This window comes from Callithrix jacchus, chromosome 6 (genome assembly GCF_049354715.1).
Source record: "Callithrix jacchus isolate 240 chromosome 6, calJac240_pri, whole genome shotgun sequence".
Classification (NCBI taxonomy): Eukaryota; Metazoa; Chordata; class Mammalia; order Primates; family Cebidae; genus Callithrix; species Callithrix jacchus.
Window position 1 is genome coordinate 77,954,541 of NC_133507.1, and position 12,068 is coordinate 77,966,608.

The following is a 12,068-nucleotide window of genomic DNA, read 5'->3' on the forward strand; positions in this document are numbered from 1 at the left end:
AAACAGATTTACAGGAAAAAAACAAACAAGCCCATTCAAAAGTGGGCAAAGGATATGAACAGATACTTTACGAAAGAAGACATATATGAGGCCAACAATCATATGAAAAAATGCTCATCGTCACTGGTCATCAGAGAGATGCAAATCAAAACCACATTGAGATACCATCTCACGCCAGTTAGAATGGCGATCATTAAAAAATCTGGAGACAACAGATGCTGGAGAGGATGTGGAGAAAAAGGAACACTTTTACACTGTTGGTGGGAGTGTAAATTAGTTCAACCATTGTGGAAGACAGTGTGGCGATTCCTCAAGGCCTTAGAAATAGAAATTCCATTTGACCCAGCAATCCCATTACTGGGTATATATCCAAAAGACTATAAATCGTTCTACTATAAGGACACATGTACACGAATGTTCATTGCAGCACTGTTTACAATAGCAAAGACCTGGAATCAACTCAAATGCCCATTGATAATAGACTGGATTGGAAAAATGTGGCACATATACACCATGGAATATTATGCAGCAATCAGAAATGATGAGTTTGTGTCGTTTGTAGGGACATGGATGAATCTGGAGAACATCATCCTCAGCAAACTGACACAAGAACAGAAAATGAAACACCGCATATTCTCACTCATAGGTGGGTGATGAAAAATGAGAACACATGGACACAGAAAGGGGAGTACTAAACACTGGGGTCTATTGGGGGGAAAAGGGGAGGGCCAGTGGGAGGGGGAGGTGGGGAGGGATAGCCTGGGGAGAAATGCCAAATGTGGGTGAAGGGGAGAAGAAAAGCAAAGCACACTGCCATGTGTGTACCTACGCAACTGTCTTGCATGCTCTGCTCATGTACCCCAAAACCTATAATCCAATAAAAAATTAAAAAAAAAAAAAAAAGACCCTATCTTTTCCACACTTTGCAAATTTTGAAAGGACATTCATCCAGCACTCACTCAAATATATGGGCTAATTATAATATCTATATTCATAGAAAATTATATCATCCTTTTTTTAAAAAGCATTTTTATAATCAGATAAAACAACTAAAAATATATAACTATATTGTATACTTAACAGAAAAATTATGAATATTGTTCATTTTCTTACCTCTATCATTGACAATACTTGAGTTTTTAGATATCATCCCATCTCTCTACATGGTGCCACATTAAAGAAAAAGTACATTAGTAACTGTGCTTCTAAAAGAAGTTCTGCTTTCTATCAATTAACCAATGAATACAGATGTTTTTCTTCTTTTATCTTGTAACTCATAAAAACTGTTTAAGTGTAATACATATTATTAACCTCCCTTCCATATAATCTCAAATTTAACTAGTTAAAAACTGAGTTCAATATGTAGCAATGTATAAACTTACTTCTCCAGTCTTCCCTATTTTGCCTAAAGGCATGGTAATACATACATGCTATGGTTAGTTCTAAAAAGTTTAGACTCATTCAGTTTGTCTCAGAGAAATCCAATCTAATTCATTCAGACCCAGTCCAATCCAGTGTAATCCTTGTTGAAAACACTGTTTAGAACCAAAGTAAAATTCATCATTTCAGGATCATTTTATTGGAATAATATCTTTCCGTGTCTGTCGCCTCACTGGACAATGAGTTTTTAAGAGGAGCAATTATGTATTATTCTTTTTATCTTATATTACCCAATTTCCTTGTTCTCCATTATTCTAGCTTAGTACAACACCTGGTCCATAGTATATGCTCAATAAACACAAGCTATCATTATTATTATTACCGCCAAATGTTTGTTTGGATTATTTTCTGCTAAAATTCATAGTGCGCTTGGCACAAAGCTAACTCACTACTTTCTCTGCCAGGAAAATGGATCAGGTTTCATGAACAAAAATTTCCCTACCAATCAGTACTATGCTGCTGAAGGTGAGAGCTCATGGAAATAAAAGTTAAGTAGATAAATTAATAAACACAACAGTAAACTTTAAAGCATAATTTTGTACCTTTTGATTTACACCATTATACTGCACATTTTCCTGAACAACAGAAGTTGAGGTTTTTTTAATAAAATTCTCTGAACTATTTTGATTCTGATGACCAGCAGTTGCTGTATTTCCTAAAAGTAAACAAAACAGAGAGAAACTCTAGTATTTTTTTTTTCAACAGCTTTAGGAATCTACAATAAAAGTACAATAAATCGTACCTTTTTAACTATTTAGTTGATTTTGAAATATGAATCAAACTGTGAAATCATCACTGTATACAAGATAACATTTCTGTTAACCCCTGAAGTTTTCTCATGCAACTTTGTAATCTATCCTCATAATCCAACAATGCTGATCCGTACCTCTAACTCAAGATTAGTTTGCGCTTTCCAAAATTTCATATTTCCCTGGCTTTTTTCGCTCATCACAACATTGTCACATATATCAATGGCATATTTTTTATTTCTGAGAAGAATTCTATTATATGGCTATTTCATAATTTTGTATACACATATCTATGGAAATTTTGATTGTTTCCAGTTTTTATAAATATTTATCTATTTTGTTTATATTATTTTATTAATTTTATTATAAATAAATATAATTTTTATTTTACTCTAAATAAAATCTATAAATAAAAATTTCTATAAACTTTCATGTATAGGTCCTATGTGGACAAATTTTTTTTTCATTTTTATTGGGTAAATACCTAGTAACAGAATGAATGGTCACGTGGTAGGTTTAACTTAAAAAATAAAATGCCAAACCAGTTTTTCAATGTGGTTGTACCATTTTACATATCAATGAGCAGTGCATCAGGTTTGCAGTTCTTCCACATCCTTGCCAATACTTAGTAAATAGAAGAAAAATAAAGATCAAAGTAAAAATTTTTAAAAAGTAAAAAGAGAGAGAAAGAATGAAATAAAAAACTGGCTCGTTAAGATGTTTAGTAAGTAGTAAGTCAAAAACAAATAAGATCACAAATCAGTAAAATAGAATCTACAGATAATTACTAAATGAAATAATAAATAAATACATGAAAAATGTTTGCTAATAAATTTGAAAATATATACAAGAAACAAATTCCCTGAAAAATCCCAATGACTACATTTTATCACAAAGAAGTAGATAATATGAAGAGCCCTGTAGCAAAGAAATTAAGTAGAAAGTTTAACCTTTTCCACAAAAAAGCTACGGACTAAAGAGACTTCGCCTCTGCATTGTGCTAAATATGTAAGCAAGAAATTATGCTAATTCTACACAACACTTCCAAAAAATTAAAAAAGAGTGAACATTTTCTATCTCACACTTTTACATCAGAATCACTTTGATACAAAATACCATTACAGATATAATAAATTAAAATTCTTTTCAATTCCTCCATGAACAAATATGCAATAAAACAAATTATAAATATCATGTATAATATGTAATATACTGACAATTACATAAATAACATAGTAATCATAATATAATTAAAAATAATATAATAAATATAATATAGTATCCTAGTACATATGTATCACATTTCCTTATGTTTTGGAACAATATTAAGAGGTACACAATCACCATTGCTGTTCAACATTGTACTGAAGGTCCTAGACAGAGAGAAATAAATGAAAAGGGAATCCCAACTAAATAGCAGCAAGCTATTTTGTAGAAATGGACAAGTTTTTAAAATTTGTATAGAAAGCAAAGGCTCTAGAATAACGAAGTCAACCTGGCATAACAACAAATGTTTGGATAACTCAAACCACTGAATTTTGAAACTTATTTTAAAGCCACAATAATAAAGAAAATGAGGTATTTGCATAAATACAGATAAATGCATCAATCTATGATCACTTTATATTTTCAAAGTTGCCAAAGCCACTAGATTTGTACCAGATAAGTTAGAATCCTCCTGTTTTCCCAGGTAGCAAGAAGTGCTATCAAACACCACTAGGATCATGGCAGAAACACCGCTAGAGCTATAATGAAGGAGCTTCCCTTGGCCAGAGATGTTACGACGTCAAGACAATGAGAAGACCTTAACGATGATCCACTTTTACTTAATAAATAGTAAATACATTTTCTCTTCCTTGTGACTTTCTCAATTTAATAACATTTTTTTCTCTAGTTTACTTTATTGTACGATTATAGTATTTAATATATATAACACAAGTAACATGTGTTACTCCACAGTTTATCTTATCAGTAAGGTCAAAGGTGAGCTATTAGTAAGTTTCTGGGCAGTCAAAGTTAAATATAAATTTTTTACTGTGCAGGAGGTCAACGCTCCAACTCTCAGCCCTTAATGTTCAAATGACAACTGTACTTCTGGTCGTTCTATACATAATCACCAAAACATGGAAACAGTGCCAAATTTCAAATTTCTTTCAGTTCAAGAATGAATAAATAAACTCTGATGGGGGAAAGGAACAAACTATTGACACATGCAATAACTTGGATGAATTTCAGGGGTATTATGCTGAGTAAAAGAAGCCTTTTTCAAGAAGTCATATAATGTATGATTCCATTTACATAACATTCTCCAACAGAAAAATAACTATATGAGAACATACCACTATTTGATAATAATCCCAGAGGTAACATAAGTAATAATCCCAGAGGTAATTTGGGATTATTAGTTGGGAGAAGGAGGGTGTGACTGCAAATAAACAGAATGAGGGAGATTTTTGGAATGTTGGACTGTTCTACATGTGATTGTGATCGAGGTTACACAAATCTATACATATGATCGTACATGTAATTGTACAAAAGATTCCATTTTGCTTTAGGATGATTTAAAAAAACAAAATAAATGCCTTAAGATGTTTTCTGAGAATGAAAAAATAAAGACAAGATAAGGAGCTGGAACAGGAAATTGACTTCGAACGCTGCCTGGAGAATCACCAGCTGCAAAACTGTGTGGGGCAAATTTCTCATAAGAGTATAGAGGATGTGACACTGTTCCTGAGTTCATACTCATGACGCTATGATGAAGTGGAAACCAGAAAGACCTGATTATGGTGCATGGGAAAGAGGGGCACCTCTAAAAACTTATGACTTGTGATGTCACTATTGTGTATTTCTGAAATTCACAAGAAGACCACAATGATGCATATACCCTTCACTGAGACTGGAGAGTAGCTATACATAACTGCTCACAGCCAAGGCTGATATGAATCACATTAGTTTACATTTCATCTTTCAATAGGATATTTCTCCCAACCATGCTTAATTAAATTTATGGGTCTGTTCTCCAGACAATTGTCACAATAAACTGGTATCGCAGAGGAGCTAAAAACAATCCTTTCCTAAAATGTCATTGAGATTCTGACAACAGGAAGATCAGACTAGGATGCATTAAACACCAGATTTTTATAGAATCAGTTTGCTTGAGATAAGTATTTTAGAAATTGATAATTTAGTTTTATTGTCTACATTTAGTGTAAGATGTAGAGCTGGTATTGCCATAAATTTGCCAGTTATAAATAAACTTTTGGTATATCGTAAAAACTAAACTTTAAAAATGGGACCTATGAATTTCAGAGTTAAATTAACTGAACCTCAGTGATTCTGAGGCAGGAAGATATCCGTGGCTAAGGCAACCCTATCTCTCCCAACATTTCTGATTCTTGATGAGACTAAGCAAATTGCATATTGGGAAGAAAAGATTTTAAACAGTATTTCCTTTATTTTTTAACCAATAAGGCCAAGAAATTTAACTTTAATTTTTTCTTTGAAATTTAATAATGGGAGATAAGTTATACTGTTGGACTTCTGAACAGTCATACTTTGATGATTTTTTTTGAGGATTTTTGTATTGTAAACTTGGGCTTTTGTTCTTTACTGAGTTCTTTTTTTCATTGCATTTTAGGTTTCGGGGTGAGCAGCATGAAGAGACACAGCATAAGTTAAAATAATAAAGTAATGTTTCAGTAAGGGCCACAGTGAATCTGGAGTTAATATACTTAATTTCTAACACATTTCAGAGTTTTCTGAAATTATTTTAAGCATATATATGTTTTTACAAATTGTTAGACATGCTACATTATATATTTAATCATAATAGACACTTCATTTAATTTTATAAAATAATAATATAATGTCAGGTTCAAAACAATAAGTCAATTATCTATTATCAAATTCTAAAAGCAATGAAGGCCACATAGCTGTTGATAAGCATCACTCAAAATCAGTCATTTGACAAAAGAAAACAGAGGATTTATCTACATTTAAGTGAAAGAAGCTGTTACAAAACTATCTTTCCCCAAATTATTGTTTAGTATCTCATGTTTCTTGTCACAATATTCAATTACCAGATATTTTTTCATATGTATTCTCGTCTCCAGCAGGATAAACTAATATGATATCTTCAGAAGTCTTCCTTTTATTCTTTGGAGAAGCTTAAAGAAATATAATAAAATATTTATTTTTAATAATGATGACAGAATTACCCAAGATAGACTACTTATCCTTTTATGCCCAAGAAGAGCTGAACTATATGCTAATCTGTATGTGGGATTGTGAGAGATATTGGAGAAGATAGAGAGATGTGAAATGGGAGGAAAGACAATTCTTGAAATATTATCCCTTCATAGTAAAAGATACCCCTGGAGGGATAAATTTTTTCTTTGGCAGAAAGGGAAATCTGCACCAGGGCTCAACTGAAACTTGTCATTTTCCATCTGGGTACATATCAACATGTGACTGGGCTGAAAACTCAGCAGTCCACAGTGACTAATGTAATTCTTGGATATGCCTTGATGCCTGACAGAGCAAATAACACATGTATATTCCCTTCTTTGTGATAAAGACAATTACAATTTTGCTTTTCTAACTATTAAAGTGGCAGAAGGTCCTTACTGCATGTGTGTTCAGGGGGCTGTTATGAGAGATGTTAAATGTAAGAGTGATCTGTTTCCACATTCACAGATCACTGAGCAGATTCTTCTGATACTTTCTTTCTTTTACTTTCTCGGTCCCACTAAAAGTTGTCTATTTGTTGGAAGGTAACAACATTACTATAGTAGTATAATTTAATTTAATTTATGCCATGGATATTCTTTCTATTCTGTCACTTTGATAAAATAAACTAAACTCATTTATATACTACTTCTTCAACAACAGTGTATTTAAATAACAAGTGTTTAAGCTATTTTAAATTCTTCCTACTACATGAGAAAGTTAATGAAGATGTAATAAATTGTATAGTTACTAAAGGGGTTTCATATCTGAGGTATGATATTGCTGTCATTGCCTCAATGAAGTAAATAGATTTAGTTAATCCATTTAGCAAACATGTCGTTAGTGTATATGCTTTTCATGGTGTTCTGTTAAATACAAATGTGGGAGTTTAATATTATAAATGATTAAGACAGTGGGAAGTATGTAATATGTAAATTAAAAGTGGTAAATACTACTTCAGAGATTCATAGAAGAGGGGCCTTCCAGTTAGGGTATCAAAATTGACTTTTTGGCATGTAATTTACAGTAGGGCTTAACAAAATGTAGGATTTTGATAAGTGGATACGGTAATCAGGTCATTCTGAGAAAATTGGATACAGAGAGGCAGAGAAGCAGGAAAGATAACATGTGTTTTAGGAATGACCAGTAGTCTAATTTGACTAAATAACAAAATAAATTAAGTTCTTACTATATGCTAGAATTTTTACACTCTTTATAGAAATTATTTAGGAGTATTATCTTTGTTTTCAGATAATGAAACTGGCTTAGGGAGTTTAAGTAATTTGCCCAAGCCGTTACATTGATTGAAAATGATAAAACAGGATTGTACTTCTATAGTGAAGCACCGGAGTCTTTTCATATCACTACTAGATTACAGCTGCCATCTTCAAGGATGTAGTGTAAAACAAAGTTAAAAGTTAGGTAAGTACTGAACTTTGGATGCTGATAAATGCTTGCTGAAACAGTCAGAGCTTCATTTAATAGGTAATAGTTTTAACAGTGGAGGAAGAAACCATCAGAACAGAGTTTTAAGCGTAACAAGCAACAGTACAAAATGGATCTGAGGCAGGTAAAAAAAAGTCAACAGAGGCTAGTTGGTAATCTACTGCAGTGACACAGGAAAGCTCTGACCTCAAAATGGGATTCATGGGATACTATGATGAAGCCGCATGGAAAATAATCAGTTTCTTTCCCTACACTACACAATCAAAGATAGTTAAATCAAGTCTACAGTTCTGCATTCTGGCCATAAAATTGTAGCTAATATTAGAAGAGAAAACCCATTTAATTTCATAATGTTATAAATAAAGGAAGCTGGTAGAGACAGCATAGCAAAGCCATTTCTCCTTACTTAATTGGTTCTTTCTTCATTTATTTGTTCATTCTTTTTTCCCTAATTCTCTACCTTCACCCTTTCTTACTGGTTGGCAGTATAATAGAACACCATGTTGCTATATAAGAGCAGTTATCTTACAAGTTTGTATCATTTCAGTAGTTATTTTAAATATAGGGAGGTTGGTTAGAACTACAGCACAGGCAAGCCAGTACAGGCAAGCCTCTCCTGAGCCAATTGATAAGATTGTTATAATTGTTACATATATGCCTACTTTTCAACTTGAATTGTAATATAGAAATGTCTAGAACAGTGTCTGGCACAAAGGGAGTAACAAGTGTAAATACACAGAGTATTACAAAAGAATATTTAGGTAGATAAGCATTTCCTACTTAGCTACATCATCTTTTAATGTTCTCACATTCACCATGTGTTGTTCCATCTTGACCTTTGTACTTCAATGTATTTTTCCCCATATCTTCTTTAATGCCAGTATCTTGCATTTTTTGTAAATGATAAGCCATTTTTTTCTCTAGAAGTTCTTGTTTCTACAATATTAAAGAAAATATATTGGTCAATATTAACTTGTCATTAGAAATGTAAAACAATTTATTTAAAATGTGACAATATGTTAGAAATGGATTATCAGTCTTGTCTTGACTTGTAACATTACAAAAATAAGAGAATAATAAAGGGTAAATTTCCATTGTGACCAAACACAAAGAATACATTTAATACACATGCAATTTACCTCTCTACACATCATCAGAGGACTAATCCAGTTTTTGATCAGACACAGTATCGTATCCATGGCTGCCCTGGTAAGTTAAAGTAATTTCTCAATGATCTTTAATTGGAAGATTCCTGAGGGCTTACCCAAATATCACTCAGGTCTACCAGACATAAACAGAATATAGTACATAAAATGTGATTTCCCTTTGTGAGTATCTGGGCTACTGTTGAATATACTAGAAAGAAGACAAATGCATATAGAAAAAAAACCCCAGAGATTCTCAGAGGGTTCTTGCAATATTTAGCAAGAAATAAATGAGCACAGGTAAGACAACTACCCAAGACTACAGTAAAGACCTGCCTAAAGGACTGGGGAAACAGTCACTGGAACCTACCTAGGTGTAGAAAACATGCCTATTCCCACTAGAAATATTTTACTGTAAAGCTACACTGGGAAAACTTCATAAGTCATAAGGCTTTGAGTAGAGAACTAAGATGGCTCTTAACTCAGTAGCAGGGAATAACTAGCCCCAGATTAAACATGGCTCTGGCCCCACCAGCAAATCATAAAAGGCAAGACCTGTACAATCAAATTGTTTCCAAATAAATTATCTACATCCAAAAATTCTAAATAATATTTATAAGAACATAAAAATATTCAGTAAACAAAGTAAAATTTATGTCTGGCATCCAATCAAAGAACACTAGGTATAAAGAAACAGGGGAATATGACTTATAAAATAAGTAGATCAATCAACTGAATTGACTCAAAAATGACACAAATGAAACTATACAGTCAATACAATTGCAATTTGTATGTAAACAAAGTGAAGAAGATATATGGAAGATATAAAAAGGACCAAAGGCAGTTTCACATATGTGAGACGAGCAATACAATGGATGTATTAATGGTGGAGTAGCCATTCCAAAAGATTAGATAATGTGAATTCAGCAACAGAAACCATCCAAAAGAAAACACAGAAGGGTGAATAAATGAAAAAATTTCAGTGAGATATGGGACAACTTCAAGCAGCCTAATATATACCTGAAGAGAGGAGAGAGAAGATAAAATTAATATTTGATAATAATGACCTAAAATGTTTTAAATTTGATGAAAACCATAAAAACGCAAGTTGAAGAAGCCCAAAATACCAACACATAGGAAACAAGAAAAATTTCACCAAGGCATAACAATCAAATTTCTCAAAATTACTGATAAAAAGAAAATTTTTAAATTTCCTAGAAAAGCAAATTATGTTACACAGAGAAAAATAAAGTTTAAAGACAGTAGATTTTCCTTGGAACCAATGTAGAGAAGAAAGTGAAACACCATCTTTAAAGTACTAAAATAAAAAAATAGTCAATGGTGAATTCTATACCTAGTTGACATAACCAATATATACTCAAAGAAAAGTTTTCAAAAATAAGGGTAAAGTCTTTTGCAGACATAAAAAAGTAAGTTGCAGCAGGAGCAATGTTAGAGAAAGCCCTTCAGATAGAAGAAAAAAATGATAGCAGATGAAAATATGGGTATACAAAAAAAAGAATAAAGAGCATAAAAAATTTAAGTATATGGACAAATATAATATGTGATTTATTTACATCATGATAAAAGATAAATAATTATTTAAATAAACTTGACAATGTAGTGTGGGATTTATTTCATATATGATTATAAATAAAATAAATGACCAGAATAGCATAAAGGCCAAATGGAAAAAAATAAAGCATAATATTACAATGTTCTTATATGTGAAATAGTATAATATAGTATAATCACTCTTTACAATCTAGTCTAATAAGTTAAAGATATATACTATAATCCTTAAACCAAATGGTAAATTTTAAACAAGGAAGCAATATATAAAATACATACAAAAGGATCATTAAAAATCTAAAGAAAAAGGCAGAAAATGCAGAAAAGAACACAGATGAGACAAATGGAAAACAAAGAATGAGATGGCAGTTAGTAAAGTCTCATGTTAATAATCATACTAAGTGTAAATGCTACAAACACCTAGATTACATGCAGTTTTTGGATTTCATATGAAAACAAAGCCTATCTATATGAGTAGTAACCACACACACACACACACACACAAAGAGAGAGAGAGAGAGAAAGAGAGAGAGAAATAAAGACCTATATTTGGTCTTAAAAGTAAAACACAAGAAAACGATATGCCTTGCTAACAGTAATCAAAATAAAGCTGAAGTGGCAATATTAATATTACATGAAATATTAGAGCAAAAATTGATACCAGAAAATATTTTCATAATAAAAACAATCAAATCACCAATAGACATAACAATTCTATTAATTTTCACATGACACTGAGCTTCAAATAAGTAAAACAAAAACTGAAATACTAGCCAAATCCAAAAATATAGTCAGAGATTTCAATAACTCTTTATCTTAATAACTGAGAGAACAAGTAGACAGAAATTGAGCTAGGATTTAGATTTGAACAACTCTGTCAACGAACTTGATATCTAGAGAACAGTTATAAAATACTTCACCCAACTACAGTAGAAATAAAATATTTTTCAAGTATACATTTGTGATTTACCCAAAAATGTAATTCGTGATGATAAAATAAATCTAAATATATTTTAAAAGATTTGGGAACTAAAACTGTGTTATTTGACCAAAATAAAAGTAAACTTGAAATCAATAGCAGAAAAATCTTGGATACATTCCAAATATTTAGAAGCTAAATGACACAATTCTAAATAACCAATGATTCAAAGATAAAATTAAAAGATAAAGTATTTTGAATTAAATAAGTATAAAAACATAGCATTTCAAAATGGGGACTCTTGATAAACTAGTGTTAGGAAAATTTAGACAGTACTCAATTTCTATACCAGGAAAGAAGAAAGGTCTTCAATTAATGACTTCCACCTAAAGAGAGAAAGCTATTTAACAAAAAAAATAAGTATATAACAAAGATCAAAACAGAAATTGAAAAAATAGAAAGAAAAGAGACAAATTTATTAAAACTAAAAGCTTACAGTTTGAGAAAATCAGAAAATGATAAATAAGAAGAAAAGGAAAAAGCAACTCTAGTTAGGACTAACAAGGAGAA

At 31.5% G+C, this 12,068-nt stretch overlaps 1 protein-coding gene across 1 annotated transcript in view; it reads right to left on the reverse strand.

Moving 5' to 3' along the window:
- The window catches only part of LOC103793784 (fibrous sheath-interacting protein 2), a 99,277-nt gene that overhangs the window by 70,078 nt on the left and 17,131 nt on the right, over positions 1-12,068 (reverse strand). Inside the window, 4 exon segments of the mRNA XM_035304896.3 lie at positions 1,114-1,159; positions 1,983-2,095; positions 6,269-6,355; positions 8,678-8,798. Of these exon segments, the coding sequence (XP_035160787.3) occupies positions 1,114-1,159; positions 1,983-2,095; positions 6,269-6,355; positions 8,678-8,798 (367 nt within the window).